Here is a 20,013-nt window from a genome sequence, read left to right on the forward strand (position 1 = left end):
TTTTAACCCAATGGTGCCAAGTTCCACAGGTAAACTCAGGGCTGGCCTTACCACGAGGAAAACTGCAGTGGCCGCATCAGGTGCCAGACTGTGTGCAAGGGGTGCCACTAGGACCCAGAGTGTAGAAAATTGTGTCTGCTGCTGGTGCATATGTATTCTCTCTGCTCTAGATGCACAGAGATGGTGGAGTGCTGTGCTGGAGGAAGGCGGGCACAAGGGACATAACAGGCAGGCAGGAGAAAAGGTGAGACGAATAACAGAAAGCAGCAGGAGCTGCAGAGAGAGAGAAAGGAGGAGGAGGAGCCTCTTATGTACCTCTGTAGCACCCCCAGGAGCCTAAACTGATTAACACCAGCTTCTCAGGGAGCTTCCTGTTTCCTGCTGCTTCCCTGAACCCACCTGAGGAGAACAGGCAGTCAGTTGAAGTAGTAGGAGCCAGTTAGGCCCTTAAGATGCTGATATCTTCCCTCACTCAGACCCTGCTACCAGCCTGCTTATTTGTCCCCTTCAACTGAGTGTTGAGAGCCACTATAGCTGGCACAGAACAGCATTCATTAGTGAAAGAAGAAAACACCCCTCTGGGGCAGCATTCAGAAGAAGAAAGAAAGCAAAGGAAGCTTTTCTATCTAAGCAGGAAGGAGCTCTCCTGAGATACATAGACACAAATGTTCACAGTGAGCCTTCCAGTCCCAGTGAGGATGTGAGTGGTGAGGAGATGCCTGATCTTCCAGTTAGTCAGAGTGCAGGTGACCTGGCAGCTACTGCAGCATCCATATCTCTATCTCAAATGGATGTAACCATGCACATTCCTGAAGAAAAGTGTAGATCAGAGAAGAGTGTGGTGGAGGTGCAAAAAAAGACGGTTACTCACCTTTGTAACTGTTGTTCTTCGAGATGTGTTGCTCATATCCATTCCAGTTAGGTATGCGCACGCCGCATGCATGTTCATCGGAAGATTTTTACCCTAGCAACACTTGGTGGGTCAGCTAGGCTCCGCTATGGCACCGGATATATATCCCCGCCGACCCAGCCACCCCTCAGTTCCTTCTTGCCGGCCATTCCGACAGTGGGGAAGGAGGGTGGGTTTGAAATGGATAATAGCAACACATCTCGAAGAACAACAGTTACAAAGGTGAGTAACCATCTTTTCTTCTTCCAGTGATTGCTCATATCCATTCCACTGAGGTGATTCCCAAGCCTTACCTAGGCGGTGGGGTCGGAGTGAGATGTGGCAGCATGCAAGACTGCTGAAGCAAAGGCTGCATCATCTCTAGACTGTTGAACTAGAGCATAATGTGAAGCAAAGGTGTGGACCGAGGACCAAGTAGCTGCACGACATATTACTCGGATGGGTACATGAGCCAGGAAGGCAGCCGATGAAGCCTGAGCCCTGGTAGAATGTGCGGTGAGATGGCCCGAGGGAACATCAGCCAAGTCATAGCAAGTCCGGATGCACGTCGTCACACAAGAGGAGATTCTCTGGGAGGAGACAGGGAGGCCCTTCATACGGTCGGCCACTGCAACCAAGAGTTGGGGTGGTTTACGAAAGGACTTCGTCTGTTCAACATAAAATGCGAGCTCCCTACAGACATCTAGGGAGTGCAATCGTTGTTCCCATCGAGATGAGTGTGGCTTAGGGAAGAAGACCAGAAAGAAGATGTCCTGCTTGGTATGGAAGGCCAATACCACTTTAGGGAGGAACACTGGTGTGGTCGCAACTGCACCTTGCCCTTGTGAAAGACAGTATACGGTGGGTCCACCATGAGTGCTCGAAGCTCAGAGACTTGTCTGGCTGATGTAATGGCTACGAGGAAACTGTCTTCCAGGACAGGTATAGCAGTGAGCAAGTTGCCAACGGCTCGAGTGGTGGAGACATAAGTCTGTTGAAGGTCTGAAGGACTGTCTGAAGGACTGTTGAGGTCCCCAGTAGGGGCAGGGCAGCGTATTTGGGGATATAGGCGTTCCATGCCCTTAAGAAATCTAGTAACCATAGGGTGCAAGAACACAAAGCGGCCACTCTCCCCTGGTGGAAGGTAGAGATGGCCGCAAAGTGCATCCTCAATGAAAATATCGCCAGGCCCTGCTGCTTAAGAGACCAGAGGTCGTCCAAGATGGTAGGGATTGCGACCTCAGTAAGAGTAACATTCTGCATTCCTCACCAACAGAAGAAACGCTTCCACTTGGCCAGATACGTTGACTTAGTGGAAGGCTTCCTGCTACGCAGGAGTGCTTCTTGTACCAAAGCAGAGCAATGCAACTCTGACTGGTTTAGCCACGCATCAGCCACGCTGTGAGGTAAAGGGCCTATAGGTCTGGGTGGCGAGGACTGCTGTGGACCTGAGTTATCAGGTCTGGGTGGAGTGGCAGGGTAATTGGGTTGGCTATTGATAGGTCTAGCAGCGTGGTGTACCAGTGTTGCCTGGGCCACGCTGGAGCGATCATGATTAGGTGTGCTCTGTCCCTGCGGAGCTTTAGCAGGACCTTGTGGGAATGGTGAGAAGGTATAAAGCAGCTGGTTCTTCCACGACATTAGGAATGCATCCGAGATCGACCCCGGTGAAAGACCCTGGAAGGAGCAGAACATCTGGCATTTCCTGTTCGCGCGGGAGGCGAACAGGTCTATTTGGGGAAATCCCCACTTTTGGAAGACCGAATGAATAACATCCGGGCATATTGACCACTCGTGGCACAGGAAGGACCTGCTCCATTGATCCGCTAGAGTGTTCTGAATCCCTGGGAGAAAGGACGCTACCAGGTCTATCAAGTGGGCTATGCCAAAAGTCCGAGAGATGGATGGTCTCCTGACAAAGGGGGGGAAGATCTAGATCCTCCCTGTTTATGTAATACACGGCCACTGTTTTGTCTGTAAACACTGAGACACAACGGCCTTGTAGATGTTGCTGGAATGCCTGGCACGCCAGGCAGACTGCTTTCAGCTCTCAGACATTTCCGTGTAGCACCAGTTCCTGAGATGACCGGAGGCCTTGTATGCGAAGGCGTCCAAGGTGAGCACCCCAGCTGAGAGATGATGTGTCTGTCATCAGGGATATGGAGGGCAGAGGTGGGTGGAACAGCCGCCTCACACACACCGGGGAGGGGGTCAGCCACCAATCTAGGGAGCCTAGAATGCTTGGGGGAATGGTGACTATTGTGTCTATTGGGTCCCTGCCTGGGAGGTATACCGGGTTGAGCCACGTTTGGAGAGGACGGAGGCAGAGTCTGGCGTATTTAGTCACGAATGTGCAGGCAGCCATGTGACCTAGGAGACTGAGACAAGTGCGAGCCGAGGTCGTAGGGAAATTTTGTAGACCTCGGAATGTTGCCATTGCCTGAAACCACAGCTATGGTCAGGAGGCCTTGGCTAGAGTGGAGCCCAGGGTAGCTCCTATGAAGTCTAACCTCTGCGTGGGAACCAGAGTGGATTTCTCCATATTGATCATCAGGCCTAGACGTGTGAATAGGTCCTTGATGATGCCCACGTGCTGGGTGACTTGTGTCTCGGAGGGTCCTCGGATGAGCCAATAGTCCAGGGATGGAAATACGCGTATCCGACGTCAGCGGAGATATGCGGCGACTACAGCCATACCCTTTGTAAATACCCTTGGGGCCGTAGAAAGGCCAAAAGGCAGGACCGTAAACTGGAAGTGCTGATGGTCAGCTACGAAGCGAAGGTACCTCCTGTGCGGAGGAGAGATGGCGATGTGAAAGTACGTGTCCTTCATAGCGAGGGCGGCATACCAGTCTCCAGGATCCAAGGATGGGATAATGGTCCCCAGGGATACCATGAGGACCTTCAACTTTATCATAAACTTGTTGAGTCCTCGCAGGCCTAGCATAGGCCTGAGACCTCCCTTTGACTGGGGAATTAGGAAATAATGGGAGTAAAAACCCCTTGCCCTTTTCGTCCTTTAGTACCTCCTCTATCGCTCCCATGGCAAGGAGTGTCTGCACCTCTTGCAAGAGGAATTGCTTTTGAGAGGGGTCCCTGAAGAGGTACGAGGTTGATCCTGACTGTCATCTACACCCACCTTGTTTGTGCCGCCTGCCCAAGTCTTGTCTGTGTCTAGGCACAAAGTATGGGAGGTAAGGCTGGGGACGGAAAGGCCTGCTTTGGGTTACCGGTGTATGTTTGCCTAGAGAAAGCATTATGACCCTATTGACTTCAGGCTTTGCAGTCTAGGGTCAGTCTTTTTTAAAAAAAGACCTTTGCTATCAAACGGCAAGTCCTGAATGTATACTGCAGCTCCGGTGGGAGGTTGGAAACCTGCAGCCATGAGATGCGTCTCATGGCAACGCCCGAGGCCAGAGTCCTGGCTGCTGAATCAGCTGCATCTACTGAGCAGGGCTTGTTGATTTGCCACCCGGAGCTGTAGGGCACCTGCCGAATACACTTTTTGGCCAAGCAGGTCCATTGCCTAGCCTCCGACTTCAGGGCTGGTGCCTGTTGGCCATGGCACTCCCTCTCATTCACGGATTGAACGACTAGGGAGCAGGGAGGAGGATGGACATACAATACTCGTACCCCCTAGAGGGTACCATGTATTTACGCTCGACTCCCGTGGCCGCAGGAGGGATAGAGGCTGGGGATTGCCGGATAAATGGTCGGGCCACTCTTGTGGGGGCATCCGCCGACAGAATGCTCACCACCGGGTCCTCTACCTCTGGGACCTCCTCCACCTGGAGGTTCCTATAGAGTGCTACCCTCCTGAGAAGATCCTGATGAGCTTTCAGGTCAATTGGAGGAGGGCCCAAGGAGGATATTCCTGCCACCGCCTCATCCAGAGAAGAAGAAGAGGAGATGCCGGGGACGAGCGGGTCCTGTGTGGCCTCATGCTCGTGGGCCACCACCTGCTCCAGTGGGACCAGGGAGACTGGTGGATGGACTAGTGCTTCCTCTGTACCAGCCGGAGGGGGACGGCTAGCTGTAGCCTCTGGCACTCGGTGCTCTGATGGGGCAGAGCGAGACGAGACTACTGGAGCACCTTGGGCCTGGTGGTACACCCAAGGTGTCCAGAAGGACCACTGATGTGGGCCTTGGTTCTGGGTCTAGGCCCCCTGAAAGACCCCGGTGGACACATCCGAATTGTGGTCCGGAGCATAATATCTGTCCATGTGGGACAACACTGAAGTGTGTCTGGATGGCCATGGGGGAGCGGAGCAGCCCTGGGCAGAGTCTCTATCTCTGGCGGATCTTGCTCTATTCGGCACCGGAGACCGGTACCGGAAGGCATACCAGTCCCAGGGACGAGATCGGGACTTGCGACCGGAGCGGTGCCGGGAAGTCGACCAAGATCTCGAGGCTTGATGTCGGGAGCGGATACAAGAGTCACGGTGCCTGGAGCAGTGCTGGGAGCCAGAACGGCGCCTAGAGTAGTGGGCTGGCAAACGGGATACCAACCGGTGCCGTGAGCGCGACCGGTACCGAGGAGGAGAACGGTGCCGGGACTGCGAGCGGAGTGGGGAGCACCGACCGGACCTGGGCCATCTGCGGGATCGTGATTATGAACGGTGCCACTGTGCTGTGCCGACAGAGGATGGTCTTATCAAGGCAGGCTTGCCGATAGACTGTATTACCCGCACCAGCAGTGCCAGGGGTTGAGGCAGCCTCGACTTTGTCATGGCAGTCAGGTCCCTCGCCGTTGAGAATGTCTCCTGCATGGAGGGAACAGTAAGCTCAACCATGGCACATGCCGGGGAGCTGTCAGGCACCAGACTCAGTGGCCCTCGTGGGACCGGAATCGATGGTGCCGATGTCGTCGGTGCCACGGCAGGTGTCGGTGCCAGGTGATCCGACTTAGATGAGCTCTCTGGCTGTAGTGCAGGTGGCACGGAAGCAGCAGGAGTCTTAGGCTTTCTCGACCTCGGGTAGAGAGAGTGGTGCTGAGTCGACTTCGGTGCCGGCGACGGCCGGTGCCAAGAGGCGTTGGTGGTACCGGCGCGGTCCGGTGTCGAGGAGGTGCTGTTGCCTGCCGATTGACCAGCGCTCGGTGCCGAAGGCGGAGGGGTAAGAGCTGCCTCCATGGGGAACTGCTTTAGCCAAAAGTCTCGCTCCTTTGTTGTTCTCGGCTTAAAAGCCTTGCAAATGTGACACTTATCTGTCAGGTGAAATTCCCTGAGGCACTTAAGGAAGGAGTCGTGTGGATCTCCTGTCGACATCGGCTTATGACAGGCCGAGCATGGCTTGAAACCCGGTGAACCGGGCATGGGCCCCGGCACCAGGTGCGGGAAAGGGGCTAATCCCCGAACCCCTCTTAAATATACACTAAGTATGAACAATAAAAATTAACTATAACTATATACTTTTGCTATATACATAATGAAATATCTAGAGAACTAGAAGAAGCTAAGGAGGTGGAGGTCAGTGAAACCGCACTCCATTTTTCCAACGACCGACACGGGTGGTGAGAAGGAACTGAGGGGTGGCTGGGTCAGCAGGGCTATATTTCCAGTGCCATAGCGGCGCCACTCCAGGGGGCGCCCAGCCGACCCACCGAGCATTCCTAGGGTAAAAATCTTCCGAAGAACGTGCACGCGGCGCACACACACCTAACTGGAATGGATATGAGCAATCACTCGAAGAAGAAACAGCTGCTGCTGAGTTTAGTTCCTTCAGTCTAGATGATCCAGGACTGTGGACCCACTTGAGCAGTAGCCTGAGGGACTTCCTTGTACTGCAAGGGCCACAGCAAGTGAAAAATGTCATGTTCCCCAAAGACAATGAAAATAGAAGTTTCTATCCAACATATTACTGGTGTGAAATCCCCAACAGTGACAAAGTGGAGAAGCCATGGTTTATGTACTCAAAAACCCAGAATGATGTATACTGTTTTTGTTGCAAACTCTTCCAGTCTAATGTTCCAGCTTCATCGGGTTCTACAGGAACAAAAGACTGGAAAAATCTGGCTAGACATCTGGCATGCCATGAGAAGGCAACAAATCACCAGAAAGCATTCCATAGGTGGAAAGAGTTTGAGATGAAACTAAGGTTAAAGGCCATCATAGATGATCAGCATCAAGAGAAGATTGCATCAGAGTCTCTTTTCTGGCAAAATTTTCTGCAAAGGCTCATTGCCATTGTGAGAATGCTTGTTACCCAAAACTTAGCACTGCATGGCACTTCAGATCAGCTGTATGTGTCAAACAGTGGAAACTTCCTTAAAATTGTGGCACTGATGGCTGAGTTTGATGGTGTACTCCAGGAGCATCAAAGAAGAGTCACCACCCAAGAAATGTACACACACCACTACCTTGGAAAAACAATTCAAAATGAGATCATACAATTACTGGCAACAAAAGTCAGACAGAATATTGTGGTAGATCTGAAGTCAGCAAGATATTACTCTGTTATTCCGGACTGCACATCTGACATCAGCCAAATGGAACAAATGACTTGAATGGTGCGTTTTGTAACAACAACAACAGAACCTAGTGAAAATGTCCTTGCAACGGTGACTGTGAGAGAGCATTTTCTAGAATTTATTGACATCGATGATACTACAGGAGCTGCTATGACAAATGTGCTTCTTAAAAAGCTGGAAGATACGGGAATTGCGATAGCTGTCATGAGAGTCAGGGCTACAATAATGGTGCCAACATAAGAGGAAAGAACAGAGGAGTGCAGACACGGATTTAAGAGTTAAACCCTTGAGCTTTTTTTGTCCCATGCAGTTCTCATTCACTGAACTTGGTGGTCAGTGATGCAGCATCAGGATCTAGTGAGGCTGCTGAATTTTTTAAGGTAATTCAAAGCATCTATGTATTTTTCTCTGCATCAACTCATCGCTGGCAAATTTTGAAGCAACATCTGGGAACATCCTCTCTGACACTGAAACCACTGTTAGCCACACAAAGGGAAAGTCGAATGGAGGCAATAAAGCCTATCAAACACCAAACTGGGAAGATAGATGATGCCATAGTTTCCATTATGGAGGGTAATGATATGACAGGAACTGTTCGTGGGAGAACAGTAGCAGAGGGAAATGGAATCACCAGAAACATACATAAATTCAAATTTCTGTGTGGCTTAGTGTTGTGGCATGACATACTGTTTGAAATAAATGTTGTAAGCAAGAGACTCCGAGGTGTTGACCTTGATATATCTGGAGCAATGGAACAACTGGACAAAGCAAAGTCATATCTATAGTCTTACCGGTCAGATGAGGGATTTCAAAACATTCTAAAGAGTGCAGAGAAGTTGGCAGAGGAACTTCACACTGAAGCTATTTCCCCACCCATTCAAGAATACAAGAGTTACCGAAGAAGACGACATTTTGATTACGAGGCATGGGATAATCCCATACGAGACCGCAAACAACAATTCAAAGTTGAATTCTTTAACCAGGTGCTAGATCGTGCAATACAGTCAGTTGAAGAATGTTTTATGCAGCTCAAGGAACACAGCAGTATATTTGGGATGCTGTATGATATTCCAAAACTCCTCACTATACCTGAAGAAGACCTACACCAGCAATGCAGGGCACTAGAGGCAGTGTTGACACATGATGACATGCGCGATATTGATGCGAGTGATTTAAGTGATGAACTGAAAGCCCTTTCAAGATACATTTCAGCAGGATCAACTCCAAAGGCTGTTCTGGAATATATGTGCAGAAATATGACGACCACGCTCTTTCCAAATGCTTTTGTTGCTCTGTGCATACTTCTAACACTTCCTGTAACAGTTGCCAGTGGAGAATGCAGCTTCTCCAAGCTGAAGTTAATAAAAACACATCTATGCTCCACAATGACACAGGAGAGGCTGTTCAGTCTTGCAACCATCTCAATAAAGCATGAGCTGGCTCAGACTGTAGACCTTCAGGAAGCAGTTCAAATCTTTGCAACCAAGAAGGCACAGAGAGCACCACTTTTGATTATTCAAACAGATAAAAATGCCAGTGTTTACTATGCAGACAAGAAAAGTTACATTTGCTGTTCAGGCATTTGAAAGTTAAGTGTTAATTAAAATTTTTGAACAAGGCATTTTAAGTTGTTATTCTCCTTTACTGGAGTAGGTAGCAGAGCAGTACCATGAGAGGAGTAGAACAGGAAGAAGGCAGAATTGAGACCTTTCAAAGTTTTGGCCCAAGCAAGGGGGTTCGGGGGCATCATTTGAGCTCCCCACCTCAGGTGCTAAAATGTTGTGGGCCCTCGGTAGACTGTGTGCTGTATGAAGAAGTACTTCCTTTTGCTTGTTTTAAGCCTGCTGCCTATTAATTTTATTGGGTGACCCTGGTTCTTGAGTAATGTGAAGGGGTAAATAACACTTCCTTATTCACTTTTTCCACTCCATCCATTATTTTACAGACCACTATCATATCTCCCCTTTGTCTTCTCTTTTCTAAGATGAACAGTCCCAGTCATTTTAATCTCTCCTCCTATGGAAGCTGTTACATACACCTATTCATTTTTATTGGCCTTCTCTGTACCTTTTCCATTTCTAACAGCATTTTTTAGATGAGGAGACCGGAACTTCAGGTAGTATTCAAGGTGTGGGCATACCGTGAATGTATATTGTGGCACTATGATATTTTCTGTCTTATTAGCTATTCCTTTCCTAATGGCTCCCAACTTTGTTAGCTTTTTTTGACTGATGCTGCACAAACTATCCACAATGGCTACAAGATCTCTTTCTTGAGTAGTAACAGCTAATGTAGACCCCATCATTTTGCATGTGTAGTTGGAATTATTGTTTTCCAGTATGCATCACATTGCATGTATCAACATTGAATTTCATCTGGCATTTTGTTGCTCAGTTACACAGTTTTGTGAGATTCCTTTGTAATTCTTCACTGTCAGCTTTGGACTATCTTCAGTAATTGTGTATCATCTGCAGACTTTGCTACATTGCCGTTCCCCCCTTTTTTCCAGATCATTTATGAATACATTGACCAGCACTAGTTCCAGTACAGATCCCTAGCAAACATTCTACCTACCTCTCTCCATTCTAAGAGAGGTAGGTAGCAAGCTACATCCATTTAACCATTTATTCCTACCTTTTGTTTCCTATGTTTTAATCCATTACAGATCCATGAAAGGACCTACCCTCTTATCCCAGACTGTTTAGTTTGCATAAAACTGTTTAGTTTCCCTTCTGTGAGGGACCTTGTCAAAGGCTTTCGGAAAGTCCAAGTACACTATATCCACTAGCTCGCCTTTGTCCACATGTTTGTTGACTCCTTCAGAGAATTCTAATAAATTGGTGAGGCATGATTCCCCTTTATAAAAGCTGTGTGGAACAAAATATGTTGAACACAATTCTGTTCTTTACTATAGTTTCAACCAATTTGCCTGGTACTGAAGTTAGGCTTACCAGCCTGTAATTGCCAGGAGTGCCTCTGGAGCCTTTTAAAAAAAAATTGGTGTTGCATTAGCTATCCTCCAGTCACCTAGTACAGAAGCTGATTTAAGTGCTAGGTTACATACCACAATTAGTTCTACAATTTCATATTCGAGTTCCTTCAGAACCAGAAAGTCTGTCTCTCTCACCAACAGAAGTTGGTCTAATAAAAGATATTACCTGACTCAACTTGTCTCCCTATTTTTAAGGCTGTACAGATGGCTTCATTCTTCAGGGCTGCCAATGCCAGCATCTTCCCCAAGCAACTAATTTCACTAAGGGGGAAAAAAATCCTTAATTAAAAAATTAATTAGATGGCCTGAATGTCGTCTCTTAAAATTTTCCAGAGGAATCACCTTTCTGGCAAAATTTTATGTGGCTCCTCATTTCTGGGTTTTTTTTGCAGTATCAATGAAAATCTCATCAATCCTTTCTGTCATTAGTATTGTGACATTTTCCTGTTAAAGAAATAAACCAATAGAAACAAAACAAGTTCCAGACAGACAAACATAGTGAAAACCACTAAACTGAATATTAGAGGAAGGGACAAGTCTGAAGAACTGACTCCAAATATATTAAACCAGAATAAGTTCTAGAAAAAAAGAAATGCGTTCTCTGTGTATCAAACACATTATTTCATAAAACTTTGTAACTCTTACATTTAAACTGTGTCTGTCAGAACAGACCGATTAAAAAGATTTCTGGGGGACATCAGTTATTTATTTCTCAGACCTGTTCTGCATTTTATTTTATTATTAGTTGCTGGTCCTATGTAGGGAACCGCCAACAAGGGAAGCAGCAACTCTCAATTGGAGCCAACTGCGACAGGATTGGGACTATTCAACATGAGTTCCTTCATGCACTCAGATTCTGGCATGAGCAATCACGATCTGACCGGGATGATTATGTCTCCATAATGTGGGACAGAATTCAGTCTGGTAAACCATTTTCATTGGCGTTCTTTTCACTTAAGTCAATGGAGAAGACTAATCTGTGTAACATCTTATATAGCTACAGTAGGATTTTAAAAATATAATTCCTTCACCTCAATTTATTTATTTTAACAACTACCTACACCAAAGAGATAAATGTTAAGGGACCTATAAGGGCAATAGACCTCAATTATTATCATCATCATCATCTGTATCATGGCATTTCCTGGAGGCCTCAATGCAGGATTGGGGCCTCATTGTGCCAGGTGCAATACCCAGAGTAAGAGAGCACTTAGGAGCACAGCAAAATGATTGGATTCATTTATTGTAATTTACAGTGGTGCCACCTATTTCTCTAGAAGCTTTTGGCATTATTTAAAAAACAAACAAAAACCCAGTGCAACCAAATCAAAACCAGGAGCAAACCACGGAAAATCCCAGCAAAACTACAACTCGCTGATACCTCCCAACCTGTGGGACTTTTTCCCCACCTAGGGTTCTAAGCCCCTGAAACAGTCACCTGGGTAAAAATATGAGCCATGTAGCATGTGAGTTCAACAATCCTGGACCATTACAGGCAAGGGTAGAAGCTTCTTCCACAACTGAGGCCGTCTCAGGAATCTTATTGGTCTCTATTTCTTTGGCTCATTATGAGCCGTGTTTGTCAGGCAACATGAAGGTCATGGTACTGGATATGAACTCATTCCTTCCTAACTCAAGAACATCTACAAAATCCAACACTAAAAGACATAATTATTAGATCAAATACATCTTATTTATGGATGATCAGCCAGGAGCTGCAGATGTAAGAATATATTGTAGAGAATGACTTAATTTAAACTGTATCTGTTTTTTTGGATCTGTATTTAATTATTTTTTGCCTTACAATGAGAGAGAAAAGAAAAGAAGCTCAGCCTATTTAGGTTAACAAAAAGGAAGGTTAAGAGGTAAGCTGATGACAATCTAAGAACATACACGGGGAGAAGATTTCTGATAGAGGATGACTCGAATTTATCACACACAGGGTTTATAGCAGGGGTGGTGGTTAAAGTGGATCAAACTGAGTTAGACTGATTTGAAAACAGCTGCATACATGATGCACTCAATCATTCTGCACTAACTCCACATTTGCCATGAACTCTAGAGTCCTCTTGCCAGCTAGACTAGGTTTGCTGCAAATTGAATTAGTGCAGTCTACTATTTTTGTGGATGTAATTGCTGTGCACCACTTTTTCCATGCTTCCAACAGCTATCCCACAGTGACTTTACAGGTTTACCATTATGGACTTGTCCATTCATCTGTGTGCCTGCCCCTGCTCTGGTGTTCAGTTCCCAGGACATCTCCTTTGATAGCTGGTGCGGAGTTAGAATTTGCCCGTTTACTCCTGGATCTGAGTGTATCAGCAATGCAACCATGATAGCACTCCAGCTGTCCCACAACATGTCTCACACAGCTGCTTGCAGCTGTGCTGAAACCCTGGATCTCATTGCCATCTGGGGAGAAGTGTCAGTGCAGAAAGCTTTTGTGGCCAGCCACTGGAAGAAATACTTTTTTGTGTACATTGCTAAGCAGATGTCTGAGAGGAGCCACAACCAGGATGCCAACCAGTGCCCGATAAGGAGCTCAGGAGTAAGTAGATTGAAATGAGGGACAAAAGGAAACAATCCAGCAGAGAATATGCAATCTGTCCATTTTATGGTGAACTGAACAAGATCCTACACTGGGGTGGCCAACCTGAGAAGGAGCCAGAATTTACCAATGTACATTGCCAAAGACCCACAGTAATATGTCAGCAGCTCCCCATTTGCTCCCCCCATTCCCAGCCCCTCCCTCCCACCAGCAGTCCCTCCCAATCAGCTGTTTTGTGGTATGCAGGAAGGGAGGAGCGAGGGCACGGATGGCTCAGGGGAGGGGGTGGAAAGGAGTGGAGTGGGGGCAGGGGTTGAGCAGTGAGCACCTCCCGGCACATTGGAAAGTTGATGCCTGTAGCTCTAGCCTCAGAGTCGGTGCCTATACAAGGAGCCACATATTAACTTCTGCAGAGCCGCTTGTGGTTCTGGAGCCATAGGTTGGCCACCCCTGTCCTACACAATTATAGCACTACCCATCCAAGACACCACATGGAGCCTGCTGGCTGCACTCTCCCCCCACACTGAGGACAATCAGCAAGGTCCACTAGAGGATGAGTGGGAGGATACTAGAGAACAGAGGCGCCGACTTTCTGAGTTCCCTATGGGGTGCTTGAACCCGCCCTGCCCCAGACCTCTCCCCTACTCCACCCCTTCCCCCAAGGCCCCACTCTTCCCCTCTTCCACCAACGCCTCCTGCATGCTACTGAATTGCTGATCGCAGGAGGCATGGGAGGGGAAGGAGAAGCGGAGGAGCACATCAGCAGGACCATCCGTGGGCACTGAGCACCCACTATTTTTTTCCCATGGGTGCTTCAGCCCCAGAGCACTCATGCAATCAGTGCCTGTGCTAGAGAGGAGCTGTCCCGTAAGAGACAGGATCTATTGGGGATCCAGGACCTTGATGCCAGCCAATTGAAGAGCCAGTCCCAGTCATGCCTGCAATAACGTATCCCAATTCCTCCCCTGCTCTGAAGCAAAGGACCACATATCTCTGCCCCAAGAATGCTATTCCATCAGTTCACAGCAAACTATCACCATGTGTTCACACATTGCAAACTGAAAACAGAACAGACATCCTGTGCGTATGCTATTGGTGCAGCATGCGAACTGGGAGTTACCAATGTTTTCTATTAAACCATCCAAAGTCAGAAGTTTCAATGGTCAGAAGCTGAAGCTACAAACATTTCAAACCAGAAATAAGGTGTTTTTTTTTTGTTTGTTTTTGTTTTTTTTACAGTGATGGTAAATAATCATTGAAACAACTTAGGATTGTGGTAGAGTCTTCAGCACCTGAAGTCTTGAAACCAAGACTGGAGGTCCAAAAGATATGCTATAGTTTAATGAGAAGTTGTAGGTTTGATACAGGAATCATGCGGTAAAATTCTGTGGTCAGTGTTATGCAGCAGGGCAGACTAAAAAATCATGGTGCTCCCTTTTGCCCTTAAAAATCTATGACTCAGTCCTTGAACTCTTAAATTACACAGTTTTCTTAATTTAAAAGCAGACTGTACATATATGTATTTTAGGTAACTTTTATATCCTGATTGATCAGTTATCTCTCCCTTTATTTTCTTCATTAGGTAATGAACACAATTTCAATACATACGATGATAAAACATCAAGCGCCCTGAACGTTCCTTATGATTACACTTCTGTGATGCACTATAGTAAAACGGCATTCATGAATGGAACTGAACCAACCATAGTAACTAACATACCAGAATTCATGGATGTGATTGGGCAACGAATGGATTTCAGTGATTATGATCTCCAGAAGCTAAATCGCCTATACAATTGCAGTATGTTTTTCAAGTTCTCTTGAATCATTGTTGCTTTTTCTGTCCATTATATGGAAGAAATCAAGAAAAATTTACCCAGCACAGGTAAAAGAGAAGCTAATGGTTTAGAAAAGTGGGTGTGTTAAGAGCTCCAGAAATATCAGTACAATTAAGACAGTTAGAAATAACAGACTACGCCTTCAGGAGTCCTGCTGTGTAGAAGGCAATGCAAAGCTTCCAATGAAATTTTATTTGATCTTAAGTTAAAGAACACTTTTACTAGGCAGCTGATTTGTGTTCATCCTTTGGGTGGTTTCTTTAAGACATGCTTTACTGTACAAAGTTTTTTGATTCCCTTGCAGGTGTGGTAGACGTAGAAAAATTCACATCTCTGCTGTCTCTATTATATCTGCACTGACTGTACCCTGACCTATCACAATTTGGGAGATACAGGGTGTGTGTCATCAAATTACACTGTGGGGGGGTTCTTTGAAGAAAATATGTTTTGTTTTTTTTTTTAAAGCCCTTCCAAATCCAGTCTAGATACAGTATGGTGGTAATGTGAGACCAGTACCTCTGCATGTAGGCCAGGTAATTCAAGAGGAGGAATGAAAATAAGGGAGAGAGAATTATAGTATAATATATAGTATAGTATAATTATCAACGGGGATTAAAAATCTGTAATTGTGATTGGCTAAACCAGTTCAGATAAGTATACACTGGCATGCAGATCATAACTTTTTTGATAACCTCACTTCAACAATAAGCAAATCATGCATCATTAGACATGTTTTAAAAAAATCAATTATGGTTTCAAAAACATTTTACAATAAGTATGAGTATTAAAATTCTACAAGCTCCTAGTAAAAATCCCTTTGCTTGCTTAGATCCCAGGTCAGCAACACACTTTAGGCACATAAAGCACTTGAGGTCAGTAGGACTTACACATGTGCTTAAAATTTAAGCGTGTCCTTAAATTCTTTGTTGAACTGGGGTCATATCTGGGTCCTCCCCTTATCTCTGTCAACTCTGTTCCCCCTTTTGTAAAGTGTATACAACCACTTTCTTGGTCTTTCCCCCACATTTTATTATTTCTTCACTACGTAAGTGTCATTCTATATTTCTTATCCATTCACACCCACACAGTGGGAGAAATCACAGGCCTATTGAAGTCAATGTGTGTTTTGCTATTGATTTAATCAGGGCCAGGATTTCAACCAGTCTCCCTCCTAGCTTAGACAGAGACCTAAATCTGGCCTCTACTTTCCCTGTATTAAACTATATGTTGTGCATTCACTCAGTATGTTTTTAGTTTATTTTTATATGCGACAGACAAAACTTTCAAAATTTCCATGGACTGATGCAATCATAGGTTTCAAATGCAAACAAGTTTGTGTGTTACATTTTTTTAAAATTCCAGCTAAATCCTGTCCTCCTGACTGCTCTTTAGTGTTAATTCAACTGCTATTCCAAAATTAGTAGTCTAACAAAGACATCAGGAAAATTTTGGTAAAGCCAGTGGCCATGCCTGGGATAACTGGAGGAGATGGAGATCTGAAGGGGAAGGAGAGTCCATCGTCATTTTGATTGAGTAAGGACTGGAGGATCTGGGCTATAATTTTTATAAACAACTGTCTATTGCACAATATCAATACAACACTTAAGAGATGCAGAAGATGATTAATGGATCTCTCAGGTATGATGGAGTCACCTGATGTTCACGATTTGCTGAAAAAGAACCCAAACTTTGCATTAGTCAGTCCCACTCCAGTATGTCACAGCTAATTACAGGCCCACTCATGTGAAGTGCTAAACATGCAACTCATATTGACTTTGATGAGATTGGTGGATGCATAGGATTACACAGGAGCCTAATGTCTTAGTATTCTCTCTAACACCAGCTTCGGAAGACTAGAATTCAGATGTACCACTTACTTCCTTTTGTATCTTGCAGCCTCCTCACTAAGCTTTATGGACACATGCAGTTTTGAACTTGACAATGTGTGTGGCATGATTCAAAGTTCAGAAGATAACAGTGACTGGCAACGTGTGTCTCAGGTACCTGCTGGCCCACACACTGATCATACCAATATGGGACACTGCAAAGGTAATGTCAAGGAATTCTTATCTTTTGAAAATGTTTTCTGCTAGGGCAGAATTGTGACTTTGATCTTCTCCAGAGTGCACCTGAGGATGAATTTTTAAGCAAGCAGCATAAAATTATCAGGAACAAGTGTTATTTTTGCTGTAGATATTAATGAAGGTTGAAAGTTCTAATCTCTTTCCTGTACTTTCTGGCCTTTGGTATAGTACTAAAACAAGAGAACTATACAAGATGTTTTAATTGGCTTAAAAAAAGATTTACAAACCATTGTAGTTCAGATAGATGAAAAATATTTCTGCTATTATCATAAATTCTTGTTTGTGTTTAACTGCTCAGTAGAAATTTTGGAAAGGGTTGAGATTTGAGAATGTATATTATTTGGCTGGGTAAACAGTTCATTGGAAATAAAAACTGATTGTTTTGAGCCTGCCAAAACAATCATCATGAGTTTTGGTTCAACAGCGTCAGCCAACACACCAGGTAGTGTATGCAAGCAAATAATGGGCCATCTGGAAAGGAGTCATTGGGGCAAACAACTTGACTAATTTTAAGATAGAGCTTAATAGTTTATTAATGGGATTCTATGACGGGGTTGCCTGAGATAGCAGGGGATTAGACTCAGAGATCAGGAGGCCCCCTTGCAGTCCTATGAGTGATGGATTTAGAATTAGTGGGGCTCTGTGCACAGCTTCACTTTCAGGGCCTCCCCCCTCAGGACCCAGCCAAGAAAAAGAACATTCTTATCTCCCCTCCTCACCCCTTTTCATTCTTTTTTCTTCATCCTCCTCCTATGAGTAATGGGAAGTACATGAAAATAAAGTGAGGTATCTTGATTGGGGCAGGGGGGTAGGGTGAAGGAGGAGGTGTGGGAGTTGGGCTCTGGGAGGGAGTTTGGATGCTGGGGTTGGGCTGGGGCAGGGGATTGTGGTGTGGGAAGAGGAGAGGGGTGCAGGTTCTGAGAGGAAGTTTGGGTGCGGGCTCTGGGCTGGGGCACGGGTGCAGGAGGGGGCAGTGCTTACCTTGGGTGGCGCGGCTCCCAAAGTGACTGGCACACACACTTCTCCAGCAGTGGCTCCTAGGCAGGGGGAACAGTGGGTCTCCAGGCGTCGCTACCCGCAAGTGCAGTTCCCGGCCAATGGGAGCTGCAGAGTTTGCATTTGGAGCACCACAGGAACAGGCTGTCCACTTCTGGGAGCAGCGCGGCGTGAATGAGGAAGGCAGAGCAGGCAGGGAGCCGCCTTAGCCCTGCTACTGGCACATCTCTGCGTGCCCCTTGTGGGGAGGAGGGCAGCAGGTTTCCATGAGCTGCCCAGTGCAGGGGCAGCATGTGGAGCCGTCTCCCCCCACCCCACCAGGGGTGCACAGAGACATGCCAGCAGCCGGCTGCTTCTGGGAGCAGCATGTGGCCATGGGCCACAGCATGCAGGCAACCTGCCTGTCTGAGCCCTGCTGCACCACCTGCCGAGACACGGGGGAAGATTGTCAGATGAGATTTGTCCTGCATTTTGGCGGCCCCCTGTCATCAGGGACCTCATGCTACTGAACAGTTTGTTTCGTGGTAAATCCACTCCTGAGTCCTATGTCCCTAAATGGCTATACCAGAAACGCCTATGCTTTGGAACATGGATACTAAGAGTCAGGTGAATGGGGAAAATAGCCAGCAAAAGAGAAAAATTCTCTTTACTCCGATACTGTATCCCCAGAGACTCTAAGGCCTTTGAGGTAAGGACTGTCATTTACTACATTTATACCGGGCCTAACACGCTGAGTCCCCTAGGCATTATCACAATGTAATGGTAAATAATATTAATGAAAATGTAACCAGAAAACTGTACTCTCTTTTTCTTTTGCATTTCTCATGCACTTTTGACAGATACTGGGTACTTCATGCATTTTAATACCAGTGCTGGCAGCATGGGAAACACAGCTACCCTGGAGAGCCGAATTCTATATCCTAAAAGAGGATTTCAGTGCTTACAATTCTATTATTACAACAGTGGTCATGAAAGTGATAAGCTGAACATCTTAGTCAGGGAGTATGATTTAGCCAGCTCCACTAGTGCTTTAAGGCTCGTTGAAAGGATACAAGGTATGAAATAAAGTTGCTTTTTAAATGTGTGCCTTCTGGTTGGATAGATATTCAATATGCTTAACAGACTGCTGGGAGGGAAAAGCATAGTATAGTGAAGTGGCATTTTTCCTTTATCGTTGTTCATCTTTTAACTTCTGTCCTCTGTAGTTTGATTATTTGCTTTCTTCTCTCTTGTTATTGCAGTGATTCTATTAGCTGAGGATATAATATGTGATGCAACCTCAGTTATTTTCCAGTAATATAGTCAGTTACTACAACTGACTTGCACTTATCAATAAGGTTCTCTCACCTAACATAGTTAAAGATCCACAAACATTCATGGTAGCTGATCTAAAATTGCAGGTGTGATGGGTTGGATCACGGAAACCCCTTGGAAACTGCCAACTGATGTGCCAAGACTACTTCTGCCCCTGCTTTCCTACCCTGGCAGCTTGGGACGTCAGGGTCCTGTCTGGTTTGAGCCAGACCCGCTAGCCTGCTGCAAACCCAGACCCAAGTCTGAAGCATGTCCCCGAACAGCTGTAGGGTTAATTGAAAGCAGGTTAAGAAGTGTTCCAGTCTTTAACACTCAGATGCTCAGCTTCCAATTGGGTCTAAACTAAATAAATCCGTTACCCTGTATAAAGGGTAAACTCAAATTGTTCACCCTCTATAACACTGAAAGAGAGGTATGCACAGCTGATTGCCCCCTCTCCTCCCCAGGTATGAATACATACTCTGGGTTAATTAATAACTAAAAAGTGATTTTATTAAATTCAGAAAGTAGGATTTAAGTGATTCCAAGTAGTAACAGACAGAACAAAGTGAATTACCAAGCAAAATAAAGTAGAATACGCAACTCTATGTCTAATACAGTAAGCAAACTGAATACAGATAAAACCTTATCCTCAGAGGTGTTCCAGTAAGCTTCCGTTTACAGACTAGCCTCCTTCAAGGATGGGTCCAGCAATCACTCACACCCCCTGTAGTTACTGTCCTTTGTTGCAGTTTCTCTCAGGTATCCTTGGGAGTGAAGAGGCTCTCTCTTGAGCCAGCTGAAGACAAAATGGAGGGTCTCCCAAGGGTTTAAATAGACTCTCTCTTATGAGTGGAGACTCCCTCCTCTCTCCTATGCAAAGTCCAGCTCCAAGATGGAGTTT

General features: G+C 45.9%; 1 protein-coding gene across 1 annotated transcript in view; it reads left to right on the forward strand.

Annotated features, from left to right (window-relative positions):
- Positions 1-20,013, forward strand: part of MEP1B (meprin A subunit beta) — a 40,278-nt gene that overhangs the window by 9,717 nt on the left and 10,548 nt on the right. Inside the window, exons 7-10 of the mRNA XM_030549448.1 lie at positions 11,096-11,274; positions 14,481-14,699; positions 16,633-16,785; positions 18,656-18,871. Coding sequence (XP_030405308.1) covers positions 11,096-11,274; positions 14,481-14,699; positions 16,633-16,785; positions 18,656-18,871 — 767 coding nt within the window. The remainder of the gene's footprint in view (positions 1-11,095; positions 11,275-14,480; positions 14,700-16,632; positions 16,786-18,655; positions 18,872-20,013) is intronic.

This window comes from Gopherus evgoodei, chromosome 2, assembly GCF_007399415.2.
Source record: "Gopherus evgoodei ecotype Sinaloan lineage chromosome 2, rGopEvg1_v1.p, whole genome shotgun sequence".
Lineage (NCBI taxonomy): Eukaryota > Metazoa > Chordata > Testudines > Testudinidae > Gopherus > Gopherus evgoodei.